The 23,052-nt window shown below is 38.6% G+C and overlaps 3 protein-coding genes across 4 annotated transcripts in view; 2 read left to right on the top strand and 1 right to left on the bottom strand.

Annotated features, from left to right (window-relative positions):
* Positions 1-9,769, top strand: part of LOC144629129 (ZP domain-containing protein-like) — a 51,191-nt gene extending 41,422 nt beyond the window's left edge. The window contains exons 2-4 of the mRNA XM_078487328.1: positions 7,133-7,712; positions 8,273-8,571; positions 8,745-9,769. Of these exons, the coding sequence (XP_078343454.1) occupies positions 7,168-7,712; positions 8,273-8,571; positions 8,745-8,824 (924 nt within the window). The 5' untranslated portion in view covers positions 7,133-7,167 and the 3' untranslated portion in view covers positions 8,825-9,769. The remainder of the gene's footprint in view (positions 1-7,132; positions 7,713-8,272; positions 8,572-8,744) is intronic.
* The window catches only part of LOC144628981 (CUB and sushi domain-containing protein 3-like), a 732,439-nt gene continuing 712,823 nt past the window's right edge, over positions 3,437-23,052 (top strand). The window contains exons 1-2 of the mRNA XM_078487119.1: positions 3,437-3,540; positions 4,576-4,973. Of these exons, the coding sequence (XP_078343245.1) occupies positions 4,580-4,973 (394 nt within the window). The 5' untranslated portion in view covers positions 3,437-3,540; positions 4,576-4,579. The remainder of the gene's footprint in view (positions 3,541-4,575; positions 4,974-23,052) is intronic.
* LOC144628967 (complement receptor type 2-like) overlaps positions 15,935-23,052 on the bottom strand; it is a 218,013-nt gene continuing 210,895 nt past the window's right edge. For both annotated transcript variants that reach the window (XM_078487100.1, XM_078487101.1), the window contains 3 exons: positions 22,182-22,565; positions 20,012-20,208; positions 15,935-18,071 (listed from right to left, as the gene is read on the bottom strand). In XM_078487100.1, the coding sequence (XP_078343226.1) occupies positions 17,824-18,071; positions 20,012-20,208; positions 22,182-22,565 (829 nt within the window). In that variant the 3' untranslated portion in view covers positions 15,935-17,823. The remainder of the gene's footprint in view (positions 18,072-20,011; positions 20,209-22,181; positions 22,566-23,052) is intronic.

Below are 23,052 nucleotides of genomic sequence, written 5' to 3'. Positions count from 1 at the left end.
GGCTTTAGCTAAGGACTCCAATTCGTGCTATGATATGTCTATGCGTCCCTTGCATGCGATCTAACTATGGAACAGTGGGGTACGGTATAGAGAGAAAAAATTGGAACGCTGCGAGTTGAGTGCGGTCTGGGTAGGAACACCTCGCATGGCCTTGTCTTTCCGTGTTTTGTTTATACCCCACTAGGTGGCCTGTTCGCAGGCTAATTCGTCACGCTTCACTTCGTAATAATCATAACCTTGTGCGCGACTCCAATCACGCGCGGCTCGGTTGAATCGTTCAGAGCGTGAATTTGCCGCACTAAACGTTGTTTCAGAGGACGATCAGAAACGAACGCTTGACTAACAATTTGGGGCTGTTGCTGACGGCGTGTGCGTTGTAAGCAAAATGACATTACGTAATTTCAGACATTCAAATTTAATTCCTTGGCCTAACCTACACAAAATCCACCGCCTGGTATGGCGGTATAAGGCCAATACATGAATACCTCCTCCTGTTTTACTCTTCTAAGTAGAACAAATATCCTTACATACGATGTACCTTTACAAGCGGCAATTTGATTGTTTATTGATAGTATCCCTAAACTGATTGGTATAAGATACATATATAACTCACTAAATGACTCACTGACAGACCGCATAATCCCACACACGACAGCTAAGAGGGTTTTTTTTTTTTTTTTTTTTTTTTGCAAAAAAATAATAACTGAAAAATCGGCGAGTAAAGCAAACCGAGCGCATCTAGGTAGGAGCATATCGCACGCGCACGTCTTTTAGTGTTTTTGTTTGTTTGCTTGTGTTTTTTTTTCGCTCTTCTCGCCAATTTCATTCGTCCTTTAATTCGTCATGCTCTGCTTCCCAATAATGATAACACTATGTGCGACTCTAACGCGTACAGTTTGGTTGAGTAAGTCAACGGTGAATAAGGAAGTACCGAATATTGTACATGTGATTTTAACAGAGAGATAGAGATGAAGGTCTTTCTTTTACTGTGCGTTTCGCTTTACCTTGTCGAAGGTATGTTATATTTATAGATTTTTTTAGTCAATCTTAACTTTGCAAAGATTAAGTAAGAGTTTGGATGTACATTATCGACGTGATAAGGACATTGAATGATTTATCCATTTCACATCAAGGCGAGGGCCTAAAAGTTAGACGTGATGACGGCCTTGGAAAGTCTGCTTTCATGTAGTACGCTCTTCATGTACCCTATCGGTTTATTTTATGTTTATATATATGTACGTTGAACAAGAAAAAAATGGCTTGCAACAATGATGTGGAAGTGAGCGAAGGGTCTAAAATATTGAGAACGTTCAAAATTCTGTCGAAAGCTGTCACAACTAGTTCTGCCAATATCTGTCAAAATTTGTAGAAATCAGTGCACTTTTTGACTGCTAAACGCTTTTGACTTTAAATGATAGTAACTAAGAGTTTGCAAAAGTTTTTAAATAGTTTTTTAGCTTTAGTTCAACTTCGATTCAACTTGAGTTTTAATTCGTTTTCTGCAGCTATTACACGGAGTGTATGCATAATAAATTTTGAGATATTCAATTTCCACATTGTTTGTGGATTTCATGATACGCTTCTTTTCATTTAAACACTGCTTGATTTCGCAAGTGATTTTTTTATCATGCTTTATAATGAAACTCGTGTTAGTTTCCTGTGTTTGTTAATCGTGCTGGGTTAGCAGTTTTCTTTTTATCGTCCAGCGATGGTGAAGACATAACTTTATTTAATTAAGATAAAAGAAGACAAGGAGCACGTTTCATATATGAGTAAAAGCACGCTTCGATGAGCCTATGGCTTGTACGTGCAGGGAAACCTCATCCCACGTACGGCATACATAATTTGTTTGACGTGTGAAAGAACGTTTTGTTTTTTCACGCAAGGAGTACTGCATCGCGAGTATTACATACTACACTCTTGAGCTTAATTGATTTTTTAAGACCATTAAGCGCGGTGCATTTTACACTCTTTGCAGACTTTCTGGTTTTTGAAAAGGAACTCTTGGTGCTAAATTTCACTTTACTAAGAATCAAAAAATGCAAGCAAGTGTTAAATTTTTAAGCACGTCTGGTTTGTAGACAATGCTAATTTTGCGGAAACATTTCTAAAGGCGCTGACAACGACATGTACAACGACATGAACACAAATTAGGAAATGTTGCAGGGACGTGTCGCAGAAGCACTACGAACACCGCCCACGAACAATTTGTAGCTACTCCGTGATCAGACAACAAGGTGTAGCTGAGTAACCGAGGATACAGTAACAAATATATGACATTCATGTTTCCATGCTTTCACGCTTTCGTGCTTTCTGTATTTACCTGCATACATGTTCGTTCTCCTCATGTCTTCTGCCTCGCCCGAAAAGTGTAATATTTGCGCATTTAAGCGTTTGGAGTGGAATTTCTCCTCTTCTACTGCCAAGGTTTTTAAATTATGAGTTATTTAATTCGAGACTCGGGGAGTCTTTCTTAATACGCCAAATGATAAAACTGGGCACAGTTTCTATATGTTTAATGTCTTCTCTTTGAATGTAAAACCCTCACTGATGTTTGGTTGGAAATAAGTCCCCTCTGTTAAGCCCCTCCCCGCTAACAATGCCTTGACAAATAGAAGGCCACTCTTCCCCAAAGGGGGCTAATGCGTAATGTTAAAATGAGTGTTTATTTTATTATTTTTACTTATGTCTTTGTGTCGGATTATATTTGCAAAAGAAATAGTTACTTCTTATAAGAAGAAAAGGAAACTTTGTCGAGCTCTTCTTATTAGCGTCCACTTTTAAGATAGTGTATATAATAAAACAATTGCTAAACCAACAGCTAAGACCAAAATTTCGTCTTCTCTGTTTGCTTGGGGTCGAATTACGTCATATATTTGTTTGTTTCTTTTTTTAATACAGAGATATGAGACTATCGATAATATTGCTGGTATCGTGAAACTGTAAGGACTAACACGTTCCTGGAATCTTTGAAAGGAGCCGGGTAATCTTCGAAGGATTCATAATTATTTTGGACTATGTTTTTAACCTTACCTAACAACCTTATACCTAACACAGTCAATGGAAGTAATAGTTGAATAATTCAGCTCGTCAATTCTTCAGTCTGAATTCTTTCTGATTTCTTTCCTTTATCTTTTCAGCTTTGGACGTCCCGTGCAACTCTCCATGTCTTTTGGTCTCAACCCGAACAGAAATAGTAGCTTTGGATTACAACAACGCTACAAGTTTTCCGATCATCTCGAATTTATCAAGAGCCATGCCCATAGACATCCATTTCATCCAGGGCTACATATTTTGGAGTGACTTTATAGAAAAGAACATCAAACGAGCTAACATCGACGGAACAAATATCACAGTACTCCACAAAAATATATTGCGGTGTTACGGACTGGCAGTAGAATGGAGGTCATCGCAATTGTACTGGACTGATGTATTTACTAAAACGATATCTTTATCGGACTTGGAGGGAAATAACGCACAAATTCTGATCTCTTTAAGCCTTAATGGGCCAAGGGGAATTGCTCTTGATTCTAACAACGGGTAAGTGTACAACCAGCAACTTGTATACACAGCAGCTTTTTAGTACCCTGTCACGTGTAAAAGGATTAAAAAAGAGACCTAAGCAGCAGGGAAAGGGGATGGGGGTGGGGGGTGGGGGGTGGATTGGACGACTGGGTCTGGTTCCAAGATACTATGATCTTACAACTTGCAAAACAGTTGACAATGTTTCTCGTGTGCGAAATTTGACCAGTGATGCAGCTCTACACCTCAGAACACACCCAAGAACCCACGCGGAGATTTTTTCAAAGGCGGAAAAATCGTTCTGTTGAACTCACCCTAAAATATTTAAAGCCTGAAACGTCACAGTGTAGACCTATACGACAAGTCTGCCTTGTAATCGTGTTCGTTTTTTCCAATTACAAAATGTCAACAGTCACTTGAGCTGAAATTATGGCGATGTTGTTTGTATTTTAAAGTTAGAAAACTCTACTAGAGGTGTGCAGTCCGTTCCTTCATGAAGCCATTATTTTTTTGAAGAGCAAAACATGCACATGGTAAAGATATCTTACTACAACACTTCAAGCATTTCAAAAGCGGCATCATAAAAACAGAAACTTCACTATGTATTTATTCCAAATCATATTGAACCATCTCTGTAGTTATAAGCATCACAGAAGGCCCGCATTTATTATCAAAATTGCAATTTTCCTCACCGTAATGACATGCGCAATAATTATACGGGAGTATATAAATATTTGTAAAACCAAATACATGAATTGTCCTGGCTGGTAGCACAGATGATGAAGGAAGGCGAATTTATGGTGTAATTGATACTCAGTTGGCTTTTTAATTAAAACTTTGCGAACAAGGATTAAACTCAGTTTCAGTACATTGAAGGTGGCAGTTTGTTGTTTCTTAATGTTAGAAATAGCTAGCAGAAACTAACATGTTGGTCAGTTAAAGATGTCATTTAATTTAAACAGAGCGCGTCTCTATTGTTATTGTTATAAGCTTTCTGAATATTTCGAGTCTCTTGCCCTTGTTTTAGCTGATGCAATGTTTCTCACTCAACAGGTTAATGTTCTGGACGGAACGGGGACAAAATGCAAAGATAGAGAAAGCCACTTTATCAGGCACCCAACGCGTTGTCATGGTAACCTCAAATCTACATTGGCCATGGAGTATTGACCTTGACAGACGAAACAAACTTATCTTCTGGGTTGATCCGGTGTTGGACAGAGTAGAGTCAGTCGACTACCATGGCAACAACAGAAAATTACTTTTTCAGCAACCTGGCTTCAACTTTTATGGAGTGACTTTCCTCTCTTCTTTTTTATACGTCTCTGATTGGGCTACTCATCGGATTTACAAATTCAACGCCACCAGTGCCAATGGAACAGTTTTGAGCACTGTTAAGATCAGTCCGTTCATTGATGGCCTGGTAGCGTATGACAGTTCCAGACAGTTACCAGGTATGCACTTGGAATTCATAAGCTTCAGTTCTGACCCGTTCGTTAAATCCGTCAAACATTTTTTGTCGTATGCGATTGGCCTCAAAGAACCCCAGGGGGTACTTTTCGAAAAACTGGGCGAACGGTGTGCAGCGCTCATCCTAAAATCCATACCTCATTTTGAACAAAAATATACGATTTTCTATACCCTCTTTCAGACCTGACTCAAACATTATCACTCTATTTCAGACCAAACCCTACCCATCAACTGCATTTTAGAAGGGCATTAAATTTATAACGTTGTAAAATCGCACTTCTCAAGAGGTTAGTAATGACGATCACAAAAGTAGCTTTTTCCAAGAATTAAAGCTGCTTGCTGACCTGAGTGTATAAACCACACCCTATTTCATACCAAGATAGTCAAAATTTATACCATGTGGCACTTATTTACTGCGGGTTCTATATTTTTGCGATTTTTTGAGGGTTTCTCGATAATCCGCAAAAAAGTTCCCGCAAAAAGAAAATAATACGTATCGTTGTGCCGAAAACGAAAATGCTTGCGATAACTCGGGGGAAAATGAATCAAGTGGAACAAAAGTTAGTCATAATCCATTGACAGAGCAGTCAGCCATTCTAGACCAGACGTGGGGTGAAAAGAACAAACACCATCATTAACTATGGAAAACCTTCTTGACCTTCCACAAAAAAAAAAAAAACATAACAGAAAATCTATATGCAATATTATACAAACGGATCTAAATGATGGTGGATATTTTTTGTATAGCCGTTGTTTACTCGCGCAAAATGAATGATTTTAAACATTTTCCTGTATTCTTGAGTAGTATTTTTGACAAAATTCGAGGTGTTTGGATAGCCGATAAAACACTGTCTCGAGTGATTGATATATCTTCTCAATCGAAACAAAAGCTTCGGAGTAAACGGAGAAATAAATCGTACAAATCTATGCTAATTAAGACCGGGTGACCAAACCTCCCTTACGGTAATGATTTTCTTTGTTTTAACTTGATAAATTATTAATGAGTTTAAGAATGATAGCTTCAATGCTTTATATATACACCTTATTGACGAAAACGTAGACCCTGTGAAAAACATAAACCATGAACGATACGACCGAATGGGATTCTGGGTAGGCAGCATTGGTAACCTTAGTATACGTAATGATAATCGAGGCCTTAATTATGCAACATGTCTTTTAACCATGTTTATTCTGTCACAGACAGAGAGTACTTTTTCCGATTTTCTAGTAAAAATTTTGGTCGCATTGTTCATGGTATATGCCTTTCATGGGTCAACGATTCTTCAATCAGGTATGTATCATTACATCGAACATTAGGCCTTTGTTTTTTTTATCTGCTGTACCAAGCAACGCTTCGCAAATTACAAACTGCAGCACGAGCCCAAGCTAGTCAAAAGTAAACATCGAATTATAATGAGAGATGTATTATCCAACTGCTTTCTTTTACTTGCACATTTTTATCATCACGATGATCAATGATTATATTGAAACCATACACGCGTACATTCGGTGTCATGCACGAATTTACTTACACAAAAAATTGTCATTTACGTTGCCGTTAAGCTTTTATCGGTAGCTGAACAGCAATTGAATCGGTCGCCGGTCGCATTTCGACTTTCAGAGATATTTCACTGACACTTGATCAGACGGACTTAGTTTTTGTCGACAAGACTGGACTGTACAGTGATAATGTAGTAATTAGTTACCAAGCAATCTGTGACGTAACATAAGTGATTAATAGACTATAGATGTTCATTATTATCAGAGCTCGACAATTAAGTAAATGATTATCGATTTTAAACCATGAAACATTTTTTTCAAATACACCAACTTGTGTTTCGGAACAAATAGCATTTAGCAAAAATTGAAAGGTTTCCATTCGCAGACAATGCACCCCTTCAAAACTGACTAAAAGGTGTCTAAGAAAAAACACAGAATCACTTCATTTTTCTTTTCATTTTAATACGAAAACATTTCCACGCTTTTCTCAAAACTTTGCTCTGCGTTCTCAATAATGCTAATGTTTCCATTTGTCGAACAAATTACATCTTTAGAACTGAAACTCTAAAGTCTTTTAAGAAGTTGCACACTGTGAGATTTCGTCGCTTTTTAATTTTGTGTGTATGTTGTCGCATTTCTTTAGCTACAGGCGTTGAAGTCCAGTGCAACAGGGACAATATGACCATCATCATTCCCAAGTCCCTCCTCCGTGGTATTGACCGTGAACATCTTCGGCTCCGGGACACCACATGCAAAGCTGAAGAAACGAATGCTCACTTTTCGCTAACAACTCCGCTGGCCGGCTGTAAGACTACACGCAGACACTCACCTACAGCTATCGTTTACTCCAACACAGTCTTGGAAATCTCCGTGTCTGATAATGTGGCAAGGGTGCATGAAATAGAGATACAGTTCAGCTGTTCTTATTCCAAGTACGGCGTGGTGTCTTCGTTTGGGTGGGAGCCAAGCAACAGAAAACTTGTGCTCAGCGATGAAGGCAAAGGAAACTTTACACTCTCTCTAAATATGTTTCCTAACAAGAGCTTCGTGAATCCTTACACAAATGATGATTTTCCTGTTGTTGTGGAGCTGAGCTTACTTCTTTTCTTTGAGGTATCAGTGACGTCAAGTGACAAGCAGCTGTCAATAATCTCCGATCGATGTTATGCTACACCCACAAGGGATCGTAAAAATCCTTTGAAGTACGAGTTTATCACAAAAGGGTAAATAAATGTTTTTATGTTGTTGAGCAGGTTAACGACTTCGTGACAGTGTTATATGTGTTCCTTAAAGGTCATATATTTGTAATTGCAATTGCACTTCTACAAGTTTATAGCGCGAAACAATATTGAAAGAAGTTGTTAAGTCATAGAAACAAATACAATAAAACAAATCGCCACATCGTTGCCACTTAGCGAAGTTTTTGATTTGTTTTTGTCAACCTTTTGACATCTTTTGATAAATTCTCCTTCAACTGGCCAATCAAAACGGGAGAAGTTAGGGAGGCGAAGTTGATAGTTGTTGCAGAGCTAACGTGAAGCTTGACATTTCAACCTCTCGCAGTTTTTGCATTTTGATGCCCAGTGAAAGCGAATGCCATCAGAAAATTGTTAAAATAAATGTGTAAAAAACTTTTTTCTAGAAAACTAATCAAGTAAAGAGTTTTTGTGGCAACGGTATAGGGCGCAATGCTATAACATTGGTATGTGCGAAGTATACCATAACTAAACAGGTCTGCTTGCACAGATGGGAATAAAGCCTGAAACTGTTTTTCTCTTTTTAGATGCCCCAGCGACGAAACTGTGGAGTACCATTTAGCGCCTTCAGTCAGTGCACAGCGGTTTAGCCTGAAAGCCTTCAGGTTCATTTCCGATCATCCATTCGTGTTTGTTCACTGTCATGTGATTGTATGCAACGCAACCGACCCAGACTCCCAGTGTAAAAACAACTGTCCATCAAGTGGCCTAGCAAGGCGTTCAGTGGATGATCACGTGACTGACGTGTACTCTTTGGTCCAGGGCCCACTCTACCTGGTGCAAGGGAAACAAGAGGAGACGCACGAAAATGGCCTGGATAATAGTGGTAAGTATACGGATTGCAAAATTGCAAAATCTTAAATTGGCTTATGTTTTGAAGATTTAATTAAATTTACATTTATAAAAAGGGATTGCGTCCCGGTTGAGTTTAGTGTTTTTGTTTTTATCAACCATGTGTTGACATCTTACCTTTGCTTTTTTTTTCTCCTATCCCTCTAGGCTCCAGTCCTACCTTCTTCTTGACCATGTTTGTGATGTGCGTTGCTTGCTTGGCGGAAAATCTCCGAGGTTTCCCGTAGAGAAAGCGTGTTCAATAGGGACATTTAGCTTTAGGTTTTCAACTAAAAACGTCAAACCACAAACGTCTAGTAATCACTTGATCAGGCCAGGCCAGGCCAGGTCACGTTTTAAGTTTTCAGCGCACGTTTTCCATAGCAAGAGGTAGCTTTTCACGTTGGTGATTCCCCCTAAGGTTCCTTCGCTTTTGTTTTTAGTTATCTCGCGTATTGACGCTATAGATATGTGAAGTAGTCAGTTGTCTAGATACAGAAAAAAATTCAAAGTTGAAAGAGTACAGATTGGGCATTTTGTCTTTTATTGAAAAATAAGCACTTGCATAGTTAGCGAATCTAAAATGGCGGCGGAAAGCTCGCAAGTAAATTATCGGAATCTCACCATATAATTCACAAAAAAAAAACACATCCAGTGGAACGGATGGACGGAATTTCAAGAAGGATGCAAGCGTTAAGTCGGTGTGATATCGTAAGAATTTTTTTTACCGACTTAATAAAATGTAGATGTAGATGTAAACTACTTCTTTCACAGTTACCGTAACAAAACAGTGCAGTTTTTTGAGAGAACTGCTTTTATTGTGAAAGACAAAAATACAAATATTGGTTTTGTTGTAAATCTTGACGAGTAGTTTGTGTGCTTTTCTTCGTGCCGCCTCGGCAAGTCGTCTCTTCTTTTCAGTAAACTTGTTTTTTTCGCTAATTTGCTCGAGGCTGAAGACGTCTAGCTAAACCAGTAGAGTTCAAGATACCTCAAAAGTCAAACAAACTAACCTAAAACTGCCGTTTGCGATTTGCCGTTAAAGTAAAAAACTGTAGCTAAATGTCTCTAATGACTGGACTGGACAAACTTCAGGGTTACTCGAGCTTGAGATATGCAGTAAACTACTTTTTATTACTTTTCTTTAGTTTGTTGAAAAACGTCGTACGTATCATTTAACGTACTCTAACTAGTCAGCTGTCTTGGAAAAATGCAAGTAAACGTATTATTGTGAAGCATTAACCGTATTCAGACCGGGCTTTTTTGGATCATTTCAGAACGGACGGGGGCGGATTCCGCCCCACCTTCGTAACTTCCAGAATATTTAAGCAATCACAATGACACTTAAACGATATATAGTATGTCCAAAAAACTATCTTTTGGTATACGTCACGTGGGATGATGGCGTCACATCACGTGACAATGACATCATGATGTGAAAATAGCCGCCATCTTGGATTTCAAAATTTTTCCAAAAACTTCAGAAAACCGCCCAAAATTACCGCAAAGTACTCAAAACCAACCTTTTTGTGCTTAATAACCGTGAAAAGGTGAAAATAATTACATTAAAGTTATTTTTCATTAATAGAAACACGAAAATTACAAATTTGGGAAAACATGCCTGTCAAAATGCCGTTGCCATGGTGACTTCAAGTTCCTGACACAACAACCTATCCTACCATATTATTTCCAGATAAATTTTAGATAAACTCGCAAAGTTTGGCAGCGTTTGGTAGAATCTTGAAAAAGTTATAAGCGTTCAAAGTCGGCGCGGGCACTTTCCGCCCCCCCCCCCCCCCCCCCCCGTCTGGATAGGGTTAAGACCGGGAAATGCAATCATATTATTCTAAACATTATTCTAAACTTGCGAGCTAATGGTAAAGATTTTGTCTGAGTTAACCTGCTTTTTTACATTTCTATACGGCTTTTTTTAGTAAGCTTAAAAAGGACGATTCAGTTTGTTAAAATAACTTGCTTCACCTGCATATCTCCAGCTCCGGTCTTCCCTTACTACAACAGTAGATGCTGACTGGTCTCTAGAACCAAACTTTTAGCATCGCAAAACTGACCTTCTGTGAGTAAGCATTGTTAAGAATTTCACTTCAGTTAGTTTGGGACTTGTCACTTATCTACTTCTTACCGGATTGTCGAAAAATAATTGATTTCACTAAGGGTGCTTGCTTTTTCATATCATTGATAGATCATAGTATTCAAGGTAAACTACAGCATTTTTTGCCATAGAGAGAGATGAACATAGTTTCTCCAATTCTTTCTTTAAGCTCTACCTTTACCACCCGGGATGGGGGGTAAAAAAGGAGATAAAGAAATGAAAAGAAGAGAAAAAGAGTGTGATCAACGCTGTATTCGGGTGGTATAACTTTTGCTGTCGCGCGCAGATGCCAAAGTAGTAGTAACTAATTAATAAAAGGGTAACTAGGAAAAAGCTACGTGATGTGATAAACACATGAAAATAGCCATTTACGTAACATTTAAGTTGTTTAAATCTGAAGTAAAGCTGGTTATCCAACTTAAAGCTATGAAATAACTGTTGCTAAAGGTGGTTAAGCCGACCTTTACGCTACCGTGTGTAAATTTGACATGAGGTTAGAGTAAATAAGTCTCTTTATCTGACTTTAAACTTGAGTGTAAAGGTGGCATAAAGGTCAGTTTTAAAAATGTGAACTTAGCGTAAAGTTATATTTTAATGCTGTGACAAGCCGGTCTGTGTAGCTAGTTAAAATCTATTGACATGTTATAGCGAAGGGTATTTTCTCCGTATTTCTCGGAAGAAGATAACGACGAAAAACATAGCGGAAGTTGTTGTCATTGTTGACATTTTTTAGCAGCAATGCCTTGACTTTGAAGTCTCAATTACGCTTAAAAATAAACGTAAGCGTTAACATTTTAACTGTTTAACACCTTTAGCACCTCGAGAACGAACGTTTTACGTTCATTGTATCAGTATAAGTGGTATTACTTAGACACGTGTAATTATAATGCTGGGTGCTTGGTGCTGTTTAAAACGAAATCAATAAAATGTTTAATTGCATTTCATGCAATAACAAACATTTGTGTTTTTGTAACTTGTGTGCGCGAGCTTTCTTGAGACACATCGCACGCTGTTTGCAGGTCTACCTAGTCGATTCGTTCTTTTTTTTTTCTTTTAATGCATGGGTGTTTCCGTGACATCGAGCCTTCAAAAACATGCCATGTAAATAAAGAATTTCAAAATCTTTTTTAGTGGGTAAACAGAAATAATCATGTTTTTGCCCTTTGATGGGTGAATTTTTAACTAGCCCTGAATGAATCAATAACTTTGTTTAGTGTCAAATATTGCCTCGTTCCTGTACGCCTTTTTCCTGGGAATTCGCGGAATCGTATGACATCAATACTCGTTTCGGTGACGTATCAGGGGCGAATGGCTGCGGAAAGACACGCATACACATTCCACCGAATGTAGATGCGTGCATAATTATATTATCTCCAAAAATGTTTTAAATCCAATTTTTAATCGTGTTGCGAGCAGCATCGAAGCAACTGCAACTAGTTACAGATTTCTCACGCTTGTTGATACGGCGGAACTAGTCGTAATCGGCTTTTGAAGCAGCTTGAGTTACCTCAAAAAATGTTTCATCGGCCAGAATCCATCGACTTCAGATCCTTTAAGCTAATACAAGGTGAACATTTTGGCGGTATAGTAAATTCATTGTTGGAGAAGTTTCAATTTTCTGCATGAACTAATACGGACCAGACTTATAACATCATCGACTGACAACAACTTTACACTTGACTCTGAAGATGACTACCGCTTAGGTTGTCGAAACGTCAGTTAACAACAAGAGTTCTTCTCAGAACTACTCTCACCCGGACGATCACACTATACGACCTACTGTATTTAATATAGTAAAAACATTCAAATATAATTTTTGGTTTGCTCTGGACAATTTGTCTTTTTTTATGTTTTACTGAGCGAGTTGCACGAGTGGATTGTTTCCTTAAAGGAAGTTTCGTCACGGATTTTACCAGATTTTTAAGCAGCTAAAATTCATATTTGTGTCGTAGGAAACCTGAAAACAAAGGTCCATTTTTTAATAAAAATATGGTGTTCTAGAGTAATAAAACCTGTTAACAAACGTCTTTGACCGCGAATGGCTTGGATAAAAACGGATTGCAATCATGAACAGGAACAAAGGGAAATAGAAATTGGACGAAGGATTAAACTGAAAAACAATATAGCCATAAGTGAAGTTTGAGAAAATTCGTTTTATCATTAATTTTTTTATTACATATAGCCTGAGGTCAAGATGGAGCAATGTTTCAATATTGCTTGTTTTCACTGTCACGCCATCAAAAAAATAATTCGGGACAAATCCACAACAGAAGCTGTGAATTCTTAATATCATAGAGGATAAAAAATAATCAAAGTCTCAGGTCCGTGCAAATTTATAAAGCTCAGTATGTAGACGCCGTATTTGTGGGACACAATTCAATTCATTCATGTCATAAGAAGATCTGTCGCCACTAAAATTCTTAGACATAATATATTAAGCACGAGACAGAGACACCTAATGAATCATTTCGTTTAATATTTGTTTGAGAGGCGTGTATTGTATTCTACCTTAAAAAAATGAGTCCGCCATCTTAAAATTTTGCAAAAAACCTGACGTCAAAAAGGTCATGTGATGAGCCTTTTGGCCGCATCCTACTTAAAATATTTTTGGGGGCCAAAATAGCCGATAATTTAAGCGAAAATACACATTTCATAATCTTTCAAATAATTTTAACGCCGAAATAAAAGTATAAAAGGGGCTTGGCCATTCTCACGCCCAGTTGTCAGTCAATCATCAAAGCGTAAACAACATGGCAAACAACCTCTGTATTTTCTACAAATGTTACTAATGAAATGTGTTTCATTTTCGCTAGGAATATTCTGCAAAACGTTAGGAAGTTTTTTTTCATATATTTGTCAATAATATATCTTGGTTTCATGAGATTTCAAAGTACGTTCAGCTTGAAGGATGCTCGGCACCACAACGTGCCACGAACGCAAACAGTACAAATTTGCATTTCGCGCCCGAGAAGTGCGAAATGTGGGAGGTGCCATCCCTTTTATAGCGGAACTTCTTGTTTAAGGGTGTAAATAGAGGGTTATTTTGGAGCCACGTGAGCTGTTTGCTATCGGGGTTTTGAAGTCGCCATATATCGACTACATGGAATGCAAGTCTGTATACCTGTTTTGTAGATTATGAGAAAGCATTTGATAGTGTCCACCGCGAAACACTGTGGAGGATAATGCAGTCTTATGGAATACCATCAAAGTTCATTAGAATGATCAAACTGTTTTACAGCAACACCAAGTGTGCAGTGATCGATGGAGCAGGCAAATCGGATTGGTTTACCGTGAAAGCAGGTGTAAAACAAGGTTGTGTAATGTCAGGGTTTCTCTTCCTGTTGGTAATAGATTGGATTATGTGTAGGACTACAGAGCAAGGTAATACGGGGATTCGATGGAAGATGATGAGACAGTTTGAAGACTTAGACTATGCCGATGACATTGCGCTCATTTCCAGCACATGGGCGCAAGCACAAACGAAGTTAGAAAGACTGGGGAGCAACAGTGAAGGTACGGGTTTGAAGATAAACATCGATAAAACGAAGGTGCTCAGACTCAATGCAAGAAGACAAGATCCTATGAAGATAAACGGCACTGATGTAGAGGATACAGACAGCTTTGTCTATCTAGGGGCCACTGTTTACAACTTGGGTGGTGCCGATCTGGACATTCGGAGTAGGTTAGGTAAAGCTAGTCCTGTTATATGGATGTGAGACTTGGAGAATGACAAAAGCGGACGAAAAAAGGCTTGACACCTTCCTTCACAAATGCCTAAGGAGAATCTTGAAAGTCCATTGGCCCATGCGTGTGTCTAATGATGAAATTCGGAGAAGAGCAGGAATCGAAAAGATCAGTTCACAAGTACGACGAAGGCGATGGAAGTGGATAGGTCATGTTCTGCGTATGGCACCAAACCGAATCCCAAACGTGGCATTATCCTGGGCACCAAGCGGGAAAAGAAGCAGAGGACAGCCAAGGGAAACATGGCGGAGAACGGTGGAGAAGGAACGCGCTGAGCTGGGACTAACATCGTGGGCTGCAGCAGCAGCTGTGGCCAAGAATAGGGACAGATGGCGAGCATTGATGTCCGGCCCTATCCCCCACCAGGGGGCAAGGAACTAAGAGAAGAGATATATCGACTTCATCGTGTGCAAGCATAAGTTTCGCTTTATTTTTTTTAGCTGACGATTTGGCGCTGATTTGATAGCTGGCGTCCGTATTTATTTCTTCCAGAATAGATTAAATACTATCAAAGAAGCTACATTGCTCAGAGGATTTTGTAGGCACACAAGTTGAGCAGTAAGAAAGGCGATTCTTGAATAAAAGCTTCTATAGCGACAAAGCGGCCGTCGACGTCTTGTCTTAGGCTTTTTAGTTCAAATTGAAGACCTTCGTTAATCAGTACAAGAACTCCTCTACTGTGGTTGGAGCCGTGACAGTTGTCCTATGTACTGGAATCTCCATTCGTTAACTACTTCAGGCGTGCTGTACGTTTCTTGCAGGAATACGATATCTGTTTTTTGTTTTTGTTTTGTTTTTCAATCCAAATGAAGATTGAATTACGCTTGTAAAAGTCTCGAATCCCTCGAGCATTAATTTAAAAAAACAATGTGGAAATCTGCCTCCGGAGTGAGGTAGTGATACCGAAGTGATACCGGCACAGAATAATAAGCATAAAAAAGTTGGCTTGAGCTCTGTCTTCATTTGTAATACTTCATTTTTTCGATCAAGTCCTTTTCAGCGCGATTCTCTTGTCGTTCTTTCTATAAGCTTAGTTCGGTTTATAACATCCGCTATACAACGCTAGCTATAATCCGGAGATCAAGAAAATTTCCACGCTCCGTATTCACTTCCTGTCTTAACTATTGCATTACGAGATGACCTCCACCACTTTCATGATGGATTGACATTGATTGGCATTACCCCTCAATAACCAATCAAAACTTCTTCCATTACGCAGCACTCGAGAAATCGCCTGGAGTGGACGCGTAGTATGACAAAACGACGTGAAGATTGTAATCCGGTATACCCCCACAGTATATTTCACCAAAGCAGTTGCATTCGTGGAGAGAGCTGAGGAGCCGAATACCAAGCACAAAATAAGAAACTAGACTGCAAAACAGCCGTATTTTATGCGAACGCATGCAGGTGTGGAGCGAATGTCAAGACAGAGAACAAGACTGGTGAAAGTCTAAGTAAAAAAAAATAACTAGTGACTCTAAACCTTTGTTTTGTGGTTCATTTTTTATTAAAGCAAAATAGTATCGAACAACTACATATAATACTTACCCTTACGTAATTATGCAAGATAAAAAAAAATCTCACCTACCACGCTACTTTTTGCACAGCTCTGAGTCAGTTAATTGTGGGCTACATGCAGGTATATATGATAATGTATTCTTAAAACTTTCATCGCAACATTTTTTTGAATTGGTGGATACAAAAATGGTGTGTTACACAAGCATCTTTTTGGCAACTGGCAATGCAGCATTTGCTGCGTTGCATTTTGCAAGACTGACTTTTACCCGGCTAGTATGCAAAGCTAACTTGACTGATCTCAGAGATAATACAAACATGTACAGCCACATGCATATGTAGCCCAAGCTCCTAAAAGAGCCGTCAACATATGACATTGCCTAATAACGTTATTAAGAGTTTGTATGGGAGTATGACAATCGTTAAGAATAGTTCAAAATAGGGATCTAAAATCGATTTACCTGCCTTGATCTGTGTATAACGTGTTTTTCTATGCCATTTGGAGGCGTTTCAAAGCGATTTCAGTGGGTTTAAGGATTTCAAGGTAGGGCACTCGAGTGCCGAAGCCCAGCAGATTGACTGAAAGAATCAAGCCATAAACTCATCCAAAAGGCTTCGATTGCCCCGAGATTTCGCCTAGGGCACCTGTGATCGATCTAACCATTGCTTTTCTTCATCAGATAAAAACAACCACCAAGGAGCAATTTTAGCTTGAAAATGTCACATTAGGCTTTTCCATCGAGAGCCATCGAAAGATGCGTTGACCGTGTGTTCCGTGCGCAAACCGTTTGCAAGAAAAGCTTAGCGACCCGGCCATTTGGTTCCAATTATCTGCGCAACCGGTGGGAGAAGGGATAATTTTCCCCTGGGCGGGTATTACCGTTGATATTCCCATGCAAACTCTTATAATAACGTTTTTACGCAATGTCATATGCTGAACTTTGATACAGCGGAAACCGTCGATTTCTCAAAATTCCCGATTACTCGAACGCCCCAACTTTACCACTAATTAAAAGAACCTTTGATATTTCCAAATTCTGGATTAACCTCGGTGTATGTAAGAAGCTGTGAATTTTTTCTTTGTTTTGGAGCTATTGTTTTCCTGCTCTTCATTGTTTCGAAGTTCTTTGTGTTGTTCGTTCTTTGTTTACGTCACTAGTGACTTTCACAGGTTCTTACACCGAGGATGAGTCCAAATTCCAGCAAAGTCAAACCAATCATTTACAAAATTTAAATCTTAAATTTAACAAAATACTCGTACCTATTAATCACGAATAGTTATTGAATACTAAAAGTATATATTGCAAAGTACATATAATACTTCGCTTTAGAAAGCATAAAATTCCTTATTAGTCCACTGTTGCGCCATTTTACCATATTAGGGCAAAAGAACGCGCAAAATATGCCACGTTATTACACAGTAGAACAGAGCAAAAATACGGGCGTACAAACTTACGGATTATTGGCCAAAACAAAGTGGAAAAATTAGTGGAATAATACTACGCAACTCGCAAAATATCCGCGCGTGTTATATGTTAAACCATCGAATAACGTGAAAATATTCCATATTGGAACGGTGTTTCGACTGCGCGTTTAGTACACAAGTGATCCAACTTATCGAAAAGCTCTGACTTCAACTATCAGTGTTTGTCTTCCTGCGCTTTAGTCACTCTCTATTAGGACGGGAATTCGTAATTTTGTAACAAGTAATAGTTTCTCGTTTTTCTTAGTTTTTCTGTGGGATTTCATTGAAGGAAAGCATTTACAGCACACTGTTAAAACTAGTTCTAAAATAACCCAAGTGATAACCACGCTCTGGGGTTTGCTTTGCTGCGACGAGTAGGCTGAGGACGCCTTTTCATTCTTGAGCGAACCGATTTACACCTGAGCGTCCGCATTTTCGTAGGTATGGTCTGGATAACTACGTCTGGCATAAAGATAATTTAATTTCCCATTTGCATTATCTAGTTCCTGGTAATGGCTGTTGCTGAAACGGGAAGGGTCTGAAATTTTACGTCCTCCATAAAAAACATTAAATTTAATGTCTGCAGAATCTAGTTCCTCATAAGTGTGCGGTAAGATATCCGGTATTTCACTATAAACTGGATCCTTCTCGTCTCTGCTATCTGTAAGATAAAAATATAAGACAAGATAAGATAAGATGAGATGAGATGAGATGAAGTTTAGATGAGATGACTCGGATTTAAATGTATTCATGATTGAAACATTTTTTTTTGTTATTCAACAACCTTTATTTAACTTACAGCCCTGATGAATATTAACTAACTGAAAATCCAGGGAGGGCTTGATAATGTAGCAGGGAAGAGAGGGGCTTATGAATTGAATTTATGATTATTAATTTATCTGTATAAATCCCTCCCTTCATTAATATTAATTTGTCTGTAAAAATTCCCGCCTTTCAGGGATTTATCTTTATAAATCCCTCGATTACCACAAACGTGGGATGTTTCTGTATATTTTGTTAAACCTCTCATAAAAACATGTTTTAGGCTACCACTTACCTTTTCCTGACCAAATCAAGCCCCTTTACATTTCCAACAATACAGTTTTTAAAACAACCAAATACAAAACAATGTAAGCCATATGTACAGCCCAAACATTGCTTAGGTTTACTCTTCCTAAAATTTTCAGTCTTTTGAAATTAAAACGCCTTCTCTTGTTTCTAAGTTCATTTTGGAAATATAAAATTCAGGAAAAACAGAATCGACATCAGCAATTTGCTAGGCTTAGATGAATTTCTCGCTGCATATTGTCGAAGGTAAAATTTTCTTCTGCTTGATTATTCTGTTTGAATAAAACAATGCGCGTCTCATTCTTGAAAACATGGCATTCCTAAACATTTCCTAACAACTTAACTGGAATTCAGTTCTGCTGAGAAACTTTGCCCACATTGACCATGTTCCTGTCGTTGGTTCAACCCTTCGTAAAATGTCCTTGCCGTTTCTTTAGAGGTTTTTCTTCGTGCGTTGTGGACGCCGTACAAAATACACTAACCCGCTCCTTGCGAACATCACACAGCGCAAAACAAATCATCAAAACATCAAAACAGTTTTGTTTTCCCCTTTAAGTTATAAATAGTATTCTTTACTTTGAATAGATCTTATGCGAAAATGACTGCCATTGAATTCTGGTGTTTGGTCAAGTTTCTTGAAACGCTGATGGCGACACTTGAAAATAGTACGCAAATTCTACACTAAGAAGTTTCAGTGTTTTTGGTTAAAGTGCTGCGAATTTGTGATTCATTGAAATTTAAGAGATTTGTAGAGAAAAAGTCATCCTGCCCTGTCTACCCTCGTTTTCACGTTTTGAAATATCGCTGTAACTTTCAAGTAGATAACAGTATCACCTTAACATTCTATACAATTATTTACTTTGAATTGATCATTAAGGTAAAGTAAAAAAATTGCTTTACCTTTTAAAAACTTAACGGCAGCCGTATTTGCATAGGGTCTATAAGTCAACAATAGGAGTAGGTGCTTTTGTCTGAAAACAACTAATAATTGTGATTAACATACCTTAGATATGACGACCCTCTAATGCGCTTTACAACCGATTCCAATTTTTGCAGCCTATTGTATAGGGATGTTCTTTTCCTTATACAGTTATTACGAAAAAGGTTGTCGGAACAAAAGCACAAAAGTGCACGCGACAATACTAAATGGTTGTATGGGTAGAGGTAGAGGGCAACTGCATGTACTGAATACTAATAAGATGGCAACATGACAAACGCGAATTTGCACGTTTTTTTCTCTTCAGACATGTGGAAACAAGGTACTCAGTTTTAGATACTCTGGATTTTAGAAGAAATTTCAAAACTCAAAGACGTGCGATAGTAAAAGTAAAGCTACGGTAAAAGGCCTCCTGAGAGGAAACACAAAACCTTCACGTGCAAAAATACAAACTTGTACATTTCCTGAAGGCCAATATGCAAAATTAAAGTGAATACGCAGACCACCTTTCGGTCTTGTCGCGTGCAATTTGTGATTTTTTTTCGACAACCTTTCTCGAATTAGCTGTATACATATCTAAGAGCACGTTCGTTTACCCTGTCCAGTTTCTTGGTGTTCCTGGCCCTCAGCTTGGCCCCCCTCTGTCTCCTCTTCTGGTGAAGATCTCCTATGTAACGTCAAGACATCTCCGCCAAATACTGGGTTACTGTGACCAACGTTGTTGTCCGCCCTGAAACTGAGCGAGCCACTGCTCAACTTTGGTTTTTCGGCAATGCAACGAAAACCGAGGCACCTGTGTATAGAACAAAAAAAGCCATATATATATATATATTGTTAATTATTATTCAACACATGCGCACGCTGCCCATATATGGTCAAAATGTTAACGTTATCTGTCATCCGTACATAACAGATATCCTGCGATATACGTAGGCTGCGAAGATTCGTCCGAAATCTTGTAAAGCGCTGCATTATAAATAACAGTTTTTCTATCTGCAAAATGTGTTTCGTTGAAAATTTGTTGAAAAATAAAGCAATTATCCTGCTCAATCTTGCGGAATATCGTCTGATTTCAGCCAACTCGGCCTACAGCCTCGTCGGCTAAGTATCAGGCGATATCCCGCGCGATTCCGCAGGATAATTGTTGATTAGCAGAACCTAGTGAGCCACTATTTGGAAAACTCGCAATCTAATTAGCTACGCAAACGCTGTCTAATTAACAATTATTCGCCGAAGGCGAAGTGATTATTGTTGAATAATCGCCGAGACGAAGTCGAGGGGATTATTCAACAATAATCACTGAGCCTGAGGCGAATAATTGTTTTAGTATAATTTTCAGAGGTGAATATCAAAAACTACAAAATAACAATAGAAAACACAACAACAACAAACACAAGTGCTCGCTTGCATACGTGTAAACCAGTTTAATTTATCGATTGAAATCATAATTTGCACTCAAGTTTTAGCAATAAAACGGAACAAAACAAACACTACGAAGAAGATAGATATCCAGTACCTTTGTTTAATCGTTGGTGACTCCTGAGCAATTGTGTGAATCCTCACGACTAGCTCCAGTGAGAAGAGAACTAAATAATGTTTTGACAGTAGATCTGACTGAGTACACGTCCTTGTGCGATGTCCAAAACCACCATGTTTAAGATCAATTCTAATGCCTTGAAAACCATCTCCTGAAAATATTTTCTGTCCAAAAGCCCTGGTAGTAATTTTGCAAAATTCCCAATGTTTCAAATATCCAGGATTTGGAGTTATTTCTTTTAAATGAGAGAAATTTTCATTCAGCAAATGCCGCCATGTTCACTGGCTTGGATGGCAAACGTGGCATGGCTTAGTAGCCAAACCTTCAGATGCAATATTCACCGCCTAGCGCGGTGAATATGGCGCCATAGTCCGAGCTTCTCGACCAATCAGAATTGAATTCACCTATGGAAATTATACTAATTCTCGATAGACTGCCCTTGGAGCGCGCGCAAGTAAAATTGCCAAATTCACAAACCAAAACTTTAAATAAACCATTTTCATTGACCTTTTCCTGTCTTTGGGTTATGCTAAACCATTAGGCGGTTCGCTCTCGGTTTCTATCGTTTCTTCATAAAAACCTGAAGCTTAATTGCGGAATATTTGCTAGTTAGCACCATGGTGGCATCACAAGAACCCGCTGAGGTTAAAATTGATGACGTCACAAGTGGTTGAATGACCGCCCCTCAAAATCCTGGAAAAAGTCGCGAATCTTCCATGTTCACGGTTGTTCATATTTCGTGCTAGTAAATCCACGCGAACATTTCGACTTTCGTTTAGATTTTATTGTTTTCAAACAGCCAATCAAAAAAAGGTAGTAATAAATTCAAAAATTTTGAGTCCCCAGAGCCCTTCGTTTCTTGTGCTCAGATCTCACCGTCTAAAAGAATTGAAGGGGCGGCGGCCGTTTAACACAGGTGTTTTGAAATTCGGCCTAAAAATGGCAAAATTTAACTAATAATGCATTAATCTCATTAGGTTATCGTTTAATGAAATACAATAAATACAACAAAACTATAGCTAGCCAATGGGGAAGTCTAAACACTGGGCGCGTCTGCTTAAAAGAGGTGACCACTCTAAAAAGATCTAATTTGCAGTAAAAATAAGAAGAGATTCTGGGAATTTGATGAATGAACGCTTGACAGAGAACCGTTTAAGCACGGTTTGGCTGTATTAAATTTAAGTAATAAATAGGAAGGATAACAGTCGTTTGTGTTCAGTGTTTCTCACCTGTTATGTCTCTTGCAAGCCAACACAACAGCAACGATTATAATAACCAGCAATACAACACCAACACAAGTTCCTATGATAATGGCTGTCGATGGTTTTGATTCTTCCTCGCTTTCTTCTGGAGTATCTGTGGCGGAGAACAAGGGCTGGACGCTTAAGACGGTGCCATTTATCGACCTTTCAATACTCGACACGTTACTCTCCACGATGGCCTTAAGGTCTTCTTTACGAACAGTACTATCTGAGAGCCCTTGGGGAGAGCGTAAGTAAAAAGCCAACTGCGCTATGAGAGGATCGTCAGACAACTGCTTTGGATAACCCGGGAGAATATAAACCCTATCCTTTGAAAATACCAGGTTTTTGGAAGACCGCTTCCGACGGGAACTGTAAAAGATAAATAACCAAAAAGTAAACAAATAAATAAATAGTTCAGCGCAAAATATTGACACTGTTGGCCATGTTACTACACCGTGTTGGTTTTCTTGCAACTTGCATTGCCGATTGCCAGTTGAGAAAAAAAAGTCACTTTTAACACCCCATTTTTGCAATCTGCAATGGAAAATGTGACATGTCAAGGGCAACTTACAACGAAATTTTATTATAAGGAGCCAAACCTTTTCTCACAAAAGACTGAAGGTGTTAATTTATAACAATAGGTGTGTTGTATGCCGCAAACAAACTTGCAAACGCGTGATGATTTTCAGTCGTCATTGTTGTGATAAATGCAGTGCAGTTCTCTTTTCAGTTGTCTCATCTGTACAAATTATTTGTGGTCCCGGAGAAGATCGAGGGCGTATATATGTGTTGTTTATCAAGATAATTAAAATGTTAATGAAAATGAAAATTGCGCTAGATGGTAGTAAAATGTTTC

The sequence above is a fragment of the Oculina patagonica genome, chromosome 10 (assembly GCF_052425735.1).
Source record: "Oculina patagonica isolate OP01 chromosome 10, crgOcupat, whole genome shotgun sequence".
NCBI lineage: Eukaryota > Metazoa > Cnidaria > Anthozoa > Scleractinia > Oculinidae > Oculina > Oculina patagonica.
The sequence above is the reverse complement of the archived record's forward strand: the minus strand, read 5'-3'. Positions and strand labels throughout refer to the sequence as shown.